Genomic DNA, 15,035 nt, shown 5'->3' on the forward strand with positions numbered 1-15,035 from the left:
CAAAGTGCTAAGCGATATGGGTCTACTTACTTTTCCCTGTGTCATTTTGAGGAGCTGTCCTGTAATGACGATGACAGAGAATGTTCTCCACTTGTGCTCCTGCTGGTTAATTTCCAGTGAAACTGACCGGCCGCCTGTTATTACCGCAGCAAATCCGTGATAATACGGTTTCCAGCAATATCCACCAGCATGCGCGCAGGCAAGCTGGAAGGTACCATGCGAGTGCGCCAATCAGGGGAGGCTCTGACCGGATTGCACAACAGGATGTTGGCCGTATCCCCAAAACAGCTGGCGAGCCCCGCTGCAATGTGCACATCTGCAGCGCCCAGAAAGCGGCCAAAGTGCCTTTTGCAGCAGGGCAATGCAGCGGATGGTGCTGTCGCTTGCTCCAATGGTGAAGTCCTGTTATTTAATCGGGGGGGGGGGGCTGTGGTGTTGCGTTTCAGAAAGAGGAGCCTGCTGAGTTTTAAGAGTGTTTGGCCACTTTGAATGAACGGAAGAAATTCCATTTCTATAGCGCCTTCCACGACCTCAGGACTCCCCTTCCTCTCCCAAAGCACTTCACAGCCAATGAAGTACTTTTTGAGGTGTGGTCACTGTTGTAATGTAGGAAACCAGGCAGCCAACATGCGCACAGCAAGCTCCCAAAAACAGGGGTAAGAGGTGTTGAGATGACTCTATGCAATGTTAGCATACAACCACTTCAGCAAGTGCGTATGAAACTCCTTCAAACTCTATTTCAAGAGTAGTGTCTATTTGCAATTGCTTAACAATAACCTGCTCACTGACGCCCAGTTTGGGTTCCGCCAGGGCCACTCAGCTCCTGACCTTGGTTCAAACATGGACAAAAGAGCTGAACTCCCGAGGTGAGGTGAGAGTGACTGCCCTTGACATCAAGGCAGCATTTGACTGAGTGTGGCATCAAGGAGCCCTAGCAAAACTGGAGTCAATGGGAATCAGGGGGAAAACTCACTGCTGGTTGGAGTCATACCTAGCACAAAGGAAGATGATTGTGGTCGTTGGAAGTCAATCATCTCAGCTCCAGGACATCACTGCATGAGTTCCTCAGGGTAGTGTCCTCGGCCCAACCATCTTCAGCTGCTTCATCAATGACCTTCCTTCCATCATAAGGTCAGAGGTGGGGATGTTCGCTGATGATTGCACAATGTTAAGCACCATTCGCGACTCCTCAGGTACTGAAGCAGTCCATGTCCAAATGCAGCAAGACCTGGACAATATCCAAGCTTGAGCTGACAAGTGGCAAGTAACATTCGCGCCACATAAGTGTCAGGCAATGACCATCTTCAACAAGAGAGAATCCAACCATCACCCCTTTATGTTCAATGGCATTACCCCATCACTGAATCCCCCCACTAGCAACATCCTGGGAGTTACCATTGACCAGAAACTGAACTGGACTAGCCATATAAATACTGTGGCCACAAGAGCAGGTCAGAGGCTAGGAATTGTAAGATGAGTAACTCACCTCCTGATTCCCCAAAGCCTGTCCACCATCTAGAAGACACAAGTCAGGATTGTGATGGAATACTCTCCACTTGCCTGGATGAGTGCATCTCCAACAACACTCAAGAAGCTCAACACCATCCAGAACAATGCAGCCCGCTTGATTGGCACCACATCCACAAACATTCACTCCCTCCACCACCGACACACGGTAGCAGCAGTGTGTACCATCTACAAGATGCACTGCAGGAATTTATTAAGGCTCCTTTGACAGCACCTTCCAAACCCGCAACCACTATGATCTAGAAGGACAAGGACAGCAGATAGATGGGAACACCATCGCCTGGAAGTTCTCCTCCAAGTCACTCACCATCCTGACTTGGAAATATATTGCTGTTCCTTTACTGTTGCTGGGTCAAAATCCTGGAACTCCCTCCCTAACAGCACTGTGGGTGTACCTACACCACATGGACAACAGTGGCTCAAGAAGGCAGCTCACCACCACCTTCTCAAGGGCAACTAGGGATGGGCAATAAATGCTAGCTCATCCTGTTAATGAATAAAAAAAAGAACAAGAGCAGCAATATTATTGGGAATCTATCAGTCCAAGTTCCACTCTAAGTCACATACCATGCAGACTTGGAGTTATATTGCCATTCCCTGACCATCATTGGGTTGAAGCCCTGCAACTCCCTACCTAACCAGAGAGGGAGGCTTTAACTGCCTCAAAACCTATTCACTTACTTAGGGTTAAAATTGGTGTAGGTGCCCACAGAGACAGTCAGGTTGAGTTGCAATGCTCCCTTGGTTGAATAACCAGCTCACCGGTGCCTATGGCTTATGCGTGAAGAAAGGCTTCAGGGGTGAGCCAATAGGGGGCTTGCAGCAGCGATATAAATGTAGGTTGTAGGGGGTCATTGCCTTTAGGACAATGGGTGAGAAAAAGGAGACAAAATGGAAGACAAAAGTGCTTGGTGTTGGTTCAGGGTGAGTGACTGTGTTAGGTCTTGGCTGTGGTTCAGTGATGAGCACATGAGTGTGAGTTTATGTCCCATTCCAAAGACTTAAGTGCATTATCTAGGCTGACTGGTCATTGTCACATTGCTGTTTGTGGAACCCTGTGTGTAAGTGGACTCCAAAGCTTCCTACATAACAAGGGTAACTAACTTCAAAAGTATTAAAAACAAAAAGCTAAAAGCTACTGCGGATGCTGGAAATCCAAAACAAAAACAGAATTACCTGGAAAAACTCAGCAAGTCTGGCAGCATCGGCGGAGAAGAAATCAGTTAACGTTCAAAAGTATTAAATTGACTGAAGCCGCCTGAGATGTCATGAAAGGTACTGTAAAAATGCCAGCTTTTTAAGATTTCTATATGCTTTTTTTCCTCAGCTTGTTCGTAGGCCAATCCATTAATTCCTACAAAATATATAAGTGGGAATTGAAATTCAAATGATCTAAGAATCAATAACTTGAATTAGCAGAGATAAACCTGAGAGGTTGATTGACTTGTTATCCAATCCCAAAGGTGGATGGTTTCCCCTGTATTTAATCCCTCCTTATCTATTTTTTCTATAATGTATGTAACAGCATTATTTTGAAACAATAACAAGCTTAAGCCTGACCTCCAGCTGCTGTCTCACTGTCTGAGGAAACTGATTGTATGTATGATGGATTTTCTCATCTATCTATGCAACACCATCCTCACAAAATATGTGCAGTTCCTTTCTTTTAACCTGATTTCTAAGATCACCAAGGTGAAGGATGTTAACTCTAGGGATTGGAACACTTTCAATTAGGGGGGGTGACAGTGACGTAGTTGTAATGTTGTTGGACTATTAATCCAGAGACCCAGCTTAATGCTTCGTGGACACTGGTTCAAATCCCACCATAACAGCTGGTGGGATTTAAATTCAGTTAATGAAGTCTGGAATTGAAACTCCACCCCTAGTCTCAGTAATAGTGACCAAAAAAGTATCATTGATTGCTGTAGCAATGACATCATCCCAGGGAGGCAAGCCGGCCCGAGAATACGACAGAAAATGCCGGAAACCTTCAGCAGGTCTGACAGCATCTGTAGGGAGAGAGACAAGAGTTAATGTTTCAGATTGATGACTTTTCATCAGAACTGGGAAAAGCCATTCTGAGAGTCAAGTTGCAGCATAGAATGAAAAGCAATGGAGTTCTTAAGAAGGTGGAATTTTCACTTTCGTTTATTGTAATGAATATTGTAAAGTGCCTCACAACAGACTTGTGAACAAAGTTAGAGCTCATGGGTAAAAGGGACAGTAGCAACATGGATACGAAATTGGCTGAATGACAGGAAACAAAGAGTAGTCGCAAACAGTTGTTTTGTGGGCTGGACGAAGTGGAGTTCCCCAGGGATTGATGTTGGGACCCCTGCTCTTCCCGATATACATTAATGACCTAGGCCTCGGTGTACAGGGCACAATTTCAAAATATGCGGATGATATGAAACTTGGAAGTATTGTGAACCGTAAGGAGGATAGTGTAGAACTTCAAAAGGACATGGACAGGTTGGTGGATTAAGCGGAGAAGTGCCAGATGAAATTTAATGCAGAGAAGTGTGAAGATTCATTTTGGGAAGAATAACACAGAGAGACAATATAAAATAAGGGTACAATTCTAAAGGGGGTGCAGAAGCAGAGGGATCTGGAAGTATATGTGCATAAATCATTGAAGGTGACAGGACAGGTTGAGAGAGTGGTTAATAAAGCATACAGCATTCTGGCTTTATCAATAGGGGCATAGAGTAAAAAAGCGAGAAGGTTATGTTAAACCTGTATTAAACACTGGTTCAGCCTCAACTGGAGTATTACGTGCAGCTCTGGGCACCACACTTTAGGGAGGATGTGAAGGCATTAGAGAGGGTGCAGAAAAGATTCACAAGAATGGTTCTCAGGATGAGGAAATTCAGTTACATAGGTAGATAGGAGAAGCTGGGACTGTTCTCCTTGGAGAAGAGAAGATAGAGAGGAGATTTGATAGAGGTATTTAAAATCATGAGGGGTCTGGACAGAGTATGTAGAGAGAAACTGTTCCCATAGGTGGAAGAACTGAGTACCAGAGGACTCAGATTTAAGGAGATCGGCAAAAGAGACAAAGGTAACATGAGGAAAAACATTTTTGCGCAGTGAGTGATGTGCTGCCTGAGAGTGAGGCGGAGGCAGATTCAATCAAGGCTTTCAAAAGGGAAAACAAAAACAGAAATACCTGGAAAAACTCAGCAGGTCTGGCAGCATCGGCGGAGAAGAGCAAAGTTGACGTTTCGAGTCCTCATGACCCTTCAACAGAACTAAGTAAAATAGGAAAGGGGTGAAATATAAGCTGGTTTAAGGTGGGGGGGGAAGAGGGCGGTGGGGGGTGTTGTTGGGACAAGCAAGCAATGATAGGAGGAGATAACCAAAAGATGTCACAGACAAAAGAACAAAGAGGTGTTGAAGGTGGTGATATTATCTAAAAGAATGTGCTAATTAAGAATGGAGAGCAGGACAAGCAAGGTAGCTCTAGTTGGGGTGGGGTGAAATAAACCATGGGTGGAATCCATTTAAAAATAATGGAAATAGGTGGGAAAAGAAAAATCTATAAAATTATTGGAAAAAACAAAAAGGAGGGGGAAGAAACGGAAAGGGGGTGGGGATGGAGGAGGGAGTTCAAGATCTAAAATTGTTGAACTCAATATTCAGTCCGGAAGGCTGTAAAGTGCTTAGTCGGAAGATGAGGTGCTGTTCCTCCAGTTTGCGTTTAGCTTCACTGGAACAATGCAGCAAGCCAAGGACAGACGTGTGGGCAAGAGAGCAGGGTGGAGTGTTAAAATGGCAATCGACAGGGAGGTCTGGGTAATGCTTGCGGACAGACCGAAGGTGTTCTGCAAAGCAGTCACCCAGTCTGCATTTGGTCTCTCCAATGTAGAGGAAACCACATTGGGAGCAACGAATGCAGTAGACTAAGTTGAGGGAAGTGCAAGTGAAATGCTGCTTCACTTGAAAGGAGTGTTTTGGCCCTTGGACGGTGAGGAGAGAGGAAGTGAAAGGGCAGGTGTTGCATATTCTGCGTTCGCATGGGGAGGTGCCGTAGGAGGGGGTTGAGGAGTAGGGGGTGATGGAGGAGTGGACCAGGGTGTCACGGAGGGAATCATCCCTACGGAATGCCGCTGGGGGGGGGGTGAAGGGAAGATGTGTTTGGTGGTGGCATCATGCTGGAGTTGGTGGAAATGGCGGAGGATGATCCTTTGAATGTGGAGGCTGGTGGGGTGATAAGTGAGGACAAGAGGGACGCTATCATGTTTCTGGGAGGGAGGAGAAGGCGTGAGGACGGATGCGCGGGAGATGGGCCGGACACGGTTGAGGGTCCTGTCAACGACCATGGGTGGAAAACCTCGGTTAAGGAAGAAGGAAGACATGTCAGAGGAACTGTTTTTGAAGGTAGCATCATCAGAACAGATGCGACGGAGGCGAAGGAACTGAGAGAATGGGATGGAGTCCTTACAGGAAGCGGGGTGTGAGGAGCTGTAGTCGAGGTAGCTGTGGGAGTCGGTAGGCTTGTAATGGATATTGGTGGACGGTCTATCACCAGAAATTGAGACAGAGAGGTCAAGGAAGGGAAGGGAAGTATCAGTGATGGACCATGTGAAAATGATGGAGGGGTGGAGATTGTAAGCAAAATTAATACATTTTTCCAGGTCCAGACGAGAACATGAAGCAGCACCGAAGTAATCATCGATGTACCAGAGAAAGAGTTGTGGGAGGGGGCCGGAATAGGACTGGAACAAGGAATGTTCCACATACCCCATAAAGAGACAGGCATAGCTGGGGCCCATGCGGGTACCCATAGCCACACCTTTTATTTGGAGGAAGTGAGAGGAGTTAAAGGAGAAATTGTTCAGTGTGAGAACAAGTTCAGCCAGACGGAGGAGATTAGTGGTGGATGGGGATTGTTCGTCCCTCTGTTCGAGGAAGAAGCAGAGAGCCCTCAGACCATCCCGGTGGGGGATGGAGGTGTAGAGGGATTGGACGTCCATGGTGAAGAGGAGGCGGTTGGGGCCAAGGAACTGGAAATTGTTGATGTGACGCAAGGTGTCAGAGGAATCATGGATGTAGGTGGGAAGGGACTGGACAAGGGGAGAGAGAAGGGAGTCAAGATAGCGAGAAATGAGTTCCGCGGGGCAGGAACAGGCTGACATGATCGGTCTGCTGGGACATTCCTGTTTGTGGATTTTGGGTAGGAGGTAGAAGCGGGCCGTCCGAGGTTGGGAGACTATCAGGTTGGAAGCTGTAGAAGGAAGATCTCCAGAGGAGATGAGGTCAGTGACGGTCCTGGAAACAAAGGCTTGATGTTCAGTGGTGGGGGTCATGGTCCAGGGAGAGGTAGGAGGAAGTGTCTGCGAGTTGACGCTCAGCCTCCGCGAGGTAGAGGTTCCCTTTCAAAAGGGAATTGGATCATTATCTGGAAAAGAAAAAATGCAGGGCTACAGGGTAATGGCATGGGGGTGGCACTAGGTGAATAGTGTGAGGACCAGCACAGACACGACGGGCCGAATGGCCTCCTTCCGTGCTGTAACCATTCTTACCACATGTTCAGACCCCGCCCCGCCAGACGAGAATTGGAGTGCAGTAGTCACGGGCTGTGTTGCACAACTTTCTTTTCGTTCATGAATGAAGGGTTGCAGTGGTAAAATATATTTTACAGGGCTGGGTGCTTGTTATCTTCCTGTAATTGCAGACCAAAAATTGTATAATAATTCTGCAAGGAAGACCATCATTCCTAAACTGAACAGGCGCTAGTTTCTCCCTTGTACTGTATTTACTGGGGACTGTATACAACCTCCTGCATTGTAAATCTGCTGGATCCACCCCCCTTTCCCAGCACATGATGGGCTGGAGCGGTACTTCCGCCTTGTGAGTGACAGCTGCTTTGACACTGTCTGGGTTTGGTGCGAGTGAGAGATGGGCACGATTCTGCTGACATGTGCGATGCTCAGTTTCGCCATTCAGTGGCTCCTTTGGGCTGCAGCGAGCATTCTGCAAACCGAGAAGTTTTATGACTTGGCAGGTTAGTGCTAAGTGGCAAGGAATTTACAGATGGCAGTAGCGTGGGATGGTGGGTGCGGGGTTGAGCGAGAGTTCAGTGTAGTGTGTTTTGTTTTTGTCCAGTTCCTACTACACGTTTCTCCGTTAATCTTTTGTGTTTTGAAAGGCGGGACGTTGTCGGGCGTTTAAAACGCGGGTGTTACGAAACATCCTTTGGTCGTTGCATAGCTTTTGGAATGGCCCTTATTGAACACTTCCGTTTTCTGTTACGAGTTATTTGTATAGAGATTTAACGATCACAATGGGAGTCATACCTGGCTGGAATCATACCCAGCACAGAGGAAGATGGTTGTGGTTGTTGGAGATCAATCATCTCAGCTCCAGGACATCACTGCAGGAGTTCTTCAGGATAGTGTCCTCGGCCCAAACATCTTCAGTTGCTTCATCAATGACCTTCCTTCCATCATAAGGTCAGAGGTGAGGATATTCGCTGATGATTGCACAATGTTCAGCACCATTGGCAACTCCTCAGATACTGACGCAGTCCATGTCCAATGCAGCAAGAGCTGGACAATATCCAAGCTTGGGCTGACAAGTGGCAAGTAACATTCGTGCCACATAAGTGTCAGGCAATGACCATCTTCAACAAGAGAGAATCTAACCATCGCCCCTTGATGTTCAATGGCATTACCATCGCTGAATCCCCCACTATTGACATCCTGGAGATTACCATTGACCAGAAACTGAACTGGACTAGCCATATAAATACTGTGGCTACAAGAGCAGGTCAGAGGCTGGGAATCCTGCAGTGAGTAACTCACCTCCTGACTCCCCAAAGCCTGTCCACCATCTACAAGGTACAAGTCAGGAGTGTGATGGAATACTCCCCACTTGCCTGGATGAGTGCAGTTCCAACAACACTCGAGAAGCTTGACACCATCCAGGACAAAGCAGCCCGCTTGATTGGCACCACATCCACAAACATTCACTCCCTCCACCACCGACACACACTAGCAACAGTGTGTACCATCTACAAGATGCACTGCAGCAACTCACGAAGATGCCTTAGACACCTTCCCAAACCCACGACCAATGGGGTGCCAATCAAGCGGTCTGTTTTGTCCTGGATGGTGTTGAGCTTCTTCAGTATTGTGGGAGCCGCACTCATCCAGGCAAGTGGGGAGTATTCCATCACACTCCTGACTTGTGTCTTGTTGATGGTGGACAGGCTTTGGGGAGTCAGGAGGTGAGTTACTGCAGAATTCCCAACCTCTGACCTGCTCTTGTAGCCACAGTATTTATATGGTTGGTCCAGTTAATTTTCTGGTCAATGGTAACCCCCAGGATGTTGATGGTTTAGATAGGTGGTTGAGGGAAAGAAGATAAAGGAATATGGGAACGGAGCAGGCACTTGGGATTTGGATACTGCTTGCATGGAGGATAAACTCCAACATGGCAGACTGGGTTGTGCTGCGCAGTCTGTTTTGCTGTTTTAATTTTGATGCAATAAGCACTGAAGCAAATAAGTAGCAAATCATAACGTTAAAGTGCACGTTTCTCTTCCCTTGCTCGAATCTCAAAGTATCTTCAGGCTCTTCCCTGTGTCTCTCCTTTTTAAATATCCATTTTGCATTCTGCAGTTCCATTCAGTAACATGGCATTCATCTGTTTACAGGGTCAGGGACCTTCATCGTATTGACTCACCTGAGTTACAGGTGGAATCGCACCAGCTACCACAGACAGAAAATACAGAGTGCCTTGATAACTGTGTGGGGCTTGAGGTGAGAATGCAACAGATCAGATTCAGGAGCTAAACCTGAGCTGGTGTCCTGCATGCTTTATTTTGACTGCAAACTATTGTAGATGGGCTCAAGAAACTGGGTCTATTATGTAAAAACCAGGGTTTGGTTTTGGTGTGGATTTTTTTTCTCTAAGACATTTTCTCACCTTCACTTCTTCAAATGCTGGCACTGGCTAAGTTGGCAGAGGAGTGACCTGCTCCCAGCTGCTGGGAGGTGAATGAGTGGCCTGCGGGTAGTGCCAAGTGCCTGATCAGCAGCTTCCAACTTGGAAGCCAGGTACTAATATCTCAGCAAGTGTAAGATTAATGGCAGGAGTCTGCATTTCTAACACTTCAAAGCCGAGTAGGTTTGTGCCTCATTGCATGGAGCCTCCCGCGATTTTGTTTCATTTTGAAAAAGCAGTTTTTAAATTGTACACAAATGCCATCAGAAACTAATCATCCCAGATGGGAATACTGTACTTTGAGTAAGCCTTTGTTTGCCTTGAAGTGGCCCTTCCCTACACCACCTAGAATCATAGCATAGTATGGCACAGAAAGAGGCCTTTTGGCCCATCTAGTCCATGCTGGCTCTTTTGGAGAGCAATCCAATTAGTCCCACTCCCCGGCTCTTTCACCATCTTCCTGCAATTTCTTTCCTGCTCTGTGACTTCTTCTTATGGGAGCTTAAAGTGATGCTTAGTGGCAGTCAGCTATTCAATCATAGACAGTATTGCATTCAAGCCCATAAATATGCACTACCTGGAAGGAACCAGAACCAGGATCTTAAGTGACCACCCATCTCTCTCTCTCCTCACTCAGAGACTTAGCCGTGGTGACGTTGCTGCCCTGATTCATTCAGCACAAACTGGGAATCAAGCCGAGGACTCCCTGGTCTGGATGGCTTAATTTCACCTTGTCCGGTGCATTTGTCAGCCAGAAAGGTCTTTTAAAAGATAATTTATATGAATATATATTACTGTAACTTTGCTGGAAGAAAAGAAGGAAGTTAAATAGAGTTGTTGCTTGTGAACGAACCATCATTTCTTATTTCTCCTCTATGTTGCCTTTAACCAGGAAATCAGACCAGTCCTGATCTAATTTTAACTAGGAGCAGCTAGTATAATATCGTGTGACAAAGGGCTGCTGAAAGTAAATGGGGAAAGGCATCCGCTTTGGAACCTGCACTGAGAAAGCGGTGAAATACCCCATGCTTAGCTCTGGCCTCAGCTTCTCAGACGCTAAACTTCCTCCAGGGAGTGCTGTGCTTTCACTCTGTGTCTGGTTGGCCCTGGACTCTCGATTCGCATTGTGTTAAAACTCTTAACGGACAGTGTCAGTGCAAAACATTTCCCCTCAGCACCAATGCTAGAGCTGTAGTCAAGAGTCCCTCCCCCCTCCCCTAGAGCAAGCACAAAATATTTGGAGCATTGTCCACATCAAGTAGTGATGCACCCAGTTTAATAGAGAGGATTAAACGATAGAGAGAACACAAGTGAAATATCTGAGGCACAATTGAGTCTTTTTTCCAATTCCAGACTGGGCCTATTTCTGTTTGTCAGAGTGTTAGCAGAAGGCCACGACAGACGTTTCAATGAAGTTCGCTCCAACCCAAGACGGTTCTTTCTCTACTGGACACTTCAAGGTAAACTTCCTTGGAGGTTCTGGGTTTACTTTCTTTATTCAAACTGTTTGAATCGCCTTCCTTTGCTTACTTGGGGGGGGGAAGAGGGGGGCAGCAGTGGGCCTTACAGTCAGCTACCAAAGGGAACCAAGGACTGCCCATCCAAAGGCCCTCCCCCCTCCCCAGGTATTTTGGGAGGTGAGGGGTGGTGTGGATACTGCCGACTCTGTAACTCCCATCACAAATTCAGCAGAAACTTGGTTTTAAGAGTGGGGTTTCTATACAATAGAAGAGAATCACTCCAGGAAAAACGGGAAAGGCTTGATTTTTAGAAACATTATGTTTCTTATATTGGAGATGCATCATACAGTCAGTACTTGCAGGGATGGCCAACACCACCAACTTGCATTTATATAGCATCTTTAATGTAGTGAAATGCACCAAGGTGCCTCAAGGGGAACATTATGAACAAAATTTGACACTGAGCCACACAAGGAGATATTCGGACACATGAGCAAAAGCTTGGTCATGGAGGTAGGTCTTAAGGAGTGTCTTAAAGGAGGAGAGTGAAGCGGAGAGGGAATTCTAGAGCTTGGGATCTCAGTAGCTGAAGGCATGGCCACCAATGGTCGAGTGATTAAAATTGGGGATGCACAAGAGGCAAGAATTGAACGCGTGCAGAGATGTCTGAGAGCTGTGGTGGCTGTGGGAACTTACAGAAATAGGGAGGGGCAAGGTCATGGAGAGGTTTGACCACAAGGATGAGAGTTTAAAATTGAACCATTGCCAGACTGAGAGCCATTGTAGATCAGTAAGCGCAGAGCTGATGGATGAACAAGACTTGATGCGCGTAAGGATATAGTGAGCATCTCTGAGTTAACTTATGTTCCAACTCCCATTTAAGAAAAAAAGACCTTCTCTGGAGTCGACAATAAAACTGAATCAGTTGATTCTTTGAGGAAGACAGTGAATAACAAGTGCCCGTAGATTGTCCTTCCTCTCAGTACTAACCATTGCCGATCCCCTGGCAATATTTCAGCGAGAGTAGGGACTTCTGATTTCTATAGCTAGGTGGCGAAATCCAAGTTTATCACTTGATCTCATTGGTAATTAGCAGACAATGATATTGTCAAATCCAAAATGGGAGAAAGTAACAGTGTTCCCCTCCTGGAGAGGCACTATTTGTACTGTTGAAGTATGCAGAAAGCATGAGTTAGCGTGCATAATATCTATGTATTACTGTGGCTGTGATCATATCGATTGCTGCTAATTCTCTTGGGTACACCTTTGAACTTCCATAGGCAGATAAATTGGTGCATGTTCCTATGTCACAATGTCAGCATTTAAAAACTACTTGCAATCTGGGCTGCATTACTACAAGCAGTGCTGTACAGTGGAACAGCATTAGATGGTGCTAAAACACCATAGATGAGTGTCTTGAATGGTAATTTTGATGTGCTGCCTGAAAAGAAATGTAAAGTTTTGTTCCTGTTTTCTAGGTGTATGGATCTTCATAACACTTCTTCCGACGCTAATTCTAAACACTCAGGAAAAGGACCAGCCTTTGTGTGTCCGAGACTATACTGGATGGACAATCTGGACTTTGGGCTTTGCTATAGAAGCCGTTGCAGACCAACAGAAATGGAACTTCAGAAGCGATCCTAATAATGTTGTAAGTGAATTTTACTGTACTTTTAGTGACCCTGTCCCTCATCATTTTTTTTCCCAGGGTGGGAGGAGCAAGGGAACATAGTGACATAAGTTACAATGTACAATCCCCAGGATACTTGTATTATTGGTTAGAGAAAAATGTTGCAATTCTTCCCTTTTGTTTCATTTATTCATTCATGGGATGTGGGCATCACTGGTGAGGCCAGCATTTGTTGCCCATCCCTAGTTGCCCTTGAGAAGGTGGTGGTGAGCTGCCTTCTTGAACCGCTGCAGTCCATGTGGTGTAGGTACACCCACAGTGCTGTTAGGGAGGAAATTCCAGGATTTTGACCCAGCGACAGTGAAGGAACGGCGATATATTTCCAAGTCAGGATGGTGAGTGACTTGGAGGGGAACTTGCAGGTGATGCTGCTCCCATGCATCTGCTGCCCTTGTCCTTCTCGGTGGTAGAGGTCGTGGGTTTGGAAAGTGCTGTCTAAGGAGACTTGGTGAGTTGTTGCAGTGCATCTTGTAGATGGTACACACTGCTGCCACTGTGTGTCGGTGGTGGAGGGAGTGAATGTTTAAGGTGGTAGATGGGGTGCCAATCAAGCAGGCTGCTTTGTCCTGAATGGTGTCGAGCTTCTTGTTGGAGCTGCACTCATCCAGGCAAGTGGAGAGTATTCCATCACACTCCTGACTTGTGCCTTGTAGATGGGGGGGGAGTCAGGAGGTGAGTTACTTACCGCAGTTCTTTCCTAGGACACACATTTCAGCTCCTATAGCAATAGCTCTGGTCTCCTCACGATTGTGACGTTATACACAGGACACTATTCCCTGCTAATGAACCACAAGTTTCAACAAACCTGCCATCATGACTGTCCGCCTTGTACAACTTATATTGGAGCATTAAACACAGGCAGATTGCTTTGGTGCTGACAGTTGGTTTGAGCTATAAGAAAAATAAGACTCAATTAAGTTAAGTTCCAGAAATGGGGACCAATTGCTACCTGGTTAGAGTATTTCTAAGTAGCCATTACTTTCTATTCCTATACAAATTGAACTGAAGTGGGAAAACAAAGTACCAGTTAGCAAGTTGAACATTACTAGCTGATTCCAAATATACATTGGAAGACAGTACAGAAATATTTGATATTTTAATTACACACTTGTTTCCCACTTCTCCCTCTATTCATACAGTATAAAAAGCAATGGTAGGAGTTAATTTACTGATATTGTCCAATTTGAAAATCTGAAATACTGACGGAGATTCAAGAAATTTGTAAATTCTTCATGAAAAGTTCCAAACCTGCATGTTTTCACCTACGCTTTTGAAATCTCTCTAATCATAAATGGTAAAAATGGAAGCAGAGGTTTTTAGTTTCATTCGCCTAATATTAGTGTTCCAGTCATAAGCTGCCTTACAAGACAGGACACAGTAGCCTTAAGGTCTTTGCAAATAAAATTAGTTATCACCAACTAGTGTTTTTGTCCAGTGTGGCAGGGGTTAATGGAGAAGACAAACATAAGGATGTGTTCTTGAAGGATTTCACAATGTTGTCATTTTTCTTCAACCAGGGCAAATTCATTCAAACTGGACTCTGGACTTATAGTCGTCACCCAAACTACCTGGGAGAAATACTGCAATGGACTGGCCTGTTCCTCTCTGCTTCTTCTGTAATGAAGGGAATGGAACATCTCAGTGTGTTCTCCCCAGTGTTTCTGTGGTATTTGCTTACCCACATAAGTGGAATTCCGATATTAGAAAAGCAAGCAATGTTGAGGTGGGGTCACGATCCCGCTTACCTTAAATACATCAAGAACACTCCAGCTTTGTGGCCATTTTAATTTCAGTGCAAGTTTCCCTCTCCCCCCCCTCCCACATTCAGTAAGAAAGGGGTAGATAGAACTGGAGGTTGAGGGGTTTCTTGTCTATCACAATCTTCAGCCTGTCATTTCAAAGTAAATGTGTTCCAGGTATTCCAGTCGTTTAGCTGGTGATCCTAATATCTTATTTGAAACTTGTATTGTTGTTACATTTTGTAACCCCAGCGATGACTGTAATTATGGGAGGTGAGGAGAGAAGTGTTGTAACTATGGGAACTTTCTTTCCCCATTCCACAATTTCCACAACTGAAATAAAAGACGCCTTGATTTTAAATTAGTAGTTTGCACTGTTGGCTACGCAAAGAAAAGTAAGGTGAACACCATGCACAACCTGATTTGCCAGCCACTAGCAAATAACTGATCATTAGCTGTAGAATTACTTCATAAAGAATCCTTTCACATCCCTGAAGTAATAGCAGCAGGGATGAGAAGGGCAAGCGAGAGGGCCCAGCAGTGGGATAAAGACCACGCAAGACGCCAAGGAGTGAATTTAAGGACTCTGATCTACGATGGGGAATTAACACAAGTTATGCTCACAGTTGGTTCCATGAACTGTACTGCATTTCAGTTACTTTTAGGTAT

The 15,035-nt window shown here is 45.6% G+C and overlaps 1 protein-coding gene across 1 annotated transcript; it reads left to right on the forward strand.

Moving 5' to 3' along the window:
* Nucleotides 1–7,361: 7,361 nt before the first annotated feature.
* Nucleotides 7,362–14,727, forward strand: LOC144672726 (uncharacterized). Its single transcript, XM_078534675.1, has 5 exons — nucleotides 7,362–7,534; nucleotides 9,188–9,293; nucleotides 10,831–10,937; nucleotides 12,416–12,588; nucleotides 14,145–14,727. Exons 1-5 carry the CDS (start codon nucleotides 7,429–7,431, stop codon nucleotides 14,412–14,414), a joined length of 762 nt encoding a protein of 253 aa, XP_078390801.1. The 5' UTR covers nucleotides 7,362–7,428; the 3' UTR covers nucleotides 14,415–14,727.
* The last annotated feature ends 308 nt before the right edge of the window (nucleotides 14,728–15,035 follow it).

Source organism: Cetorhinus maximus, chromosome X (assembly GCF_964194155.1).
Source record: "Cetorhinus maximus chromosome X, sCetMax3.hap1.1, whole genome shotgun sequence".
NCBI lineage: Eukaryota > Metazoa > Chordata > Chondrichthyes > Lamniformes > Cetorhinidae > Cetorhinus > Cetorhinus maximus.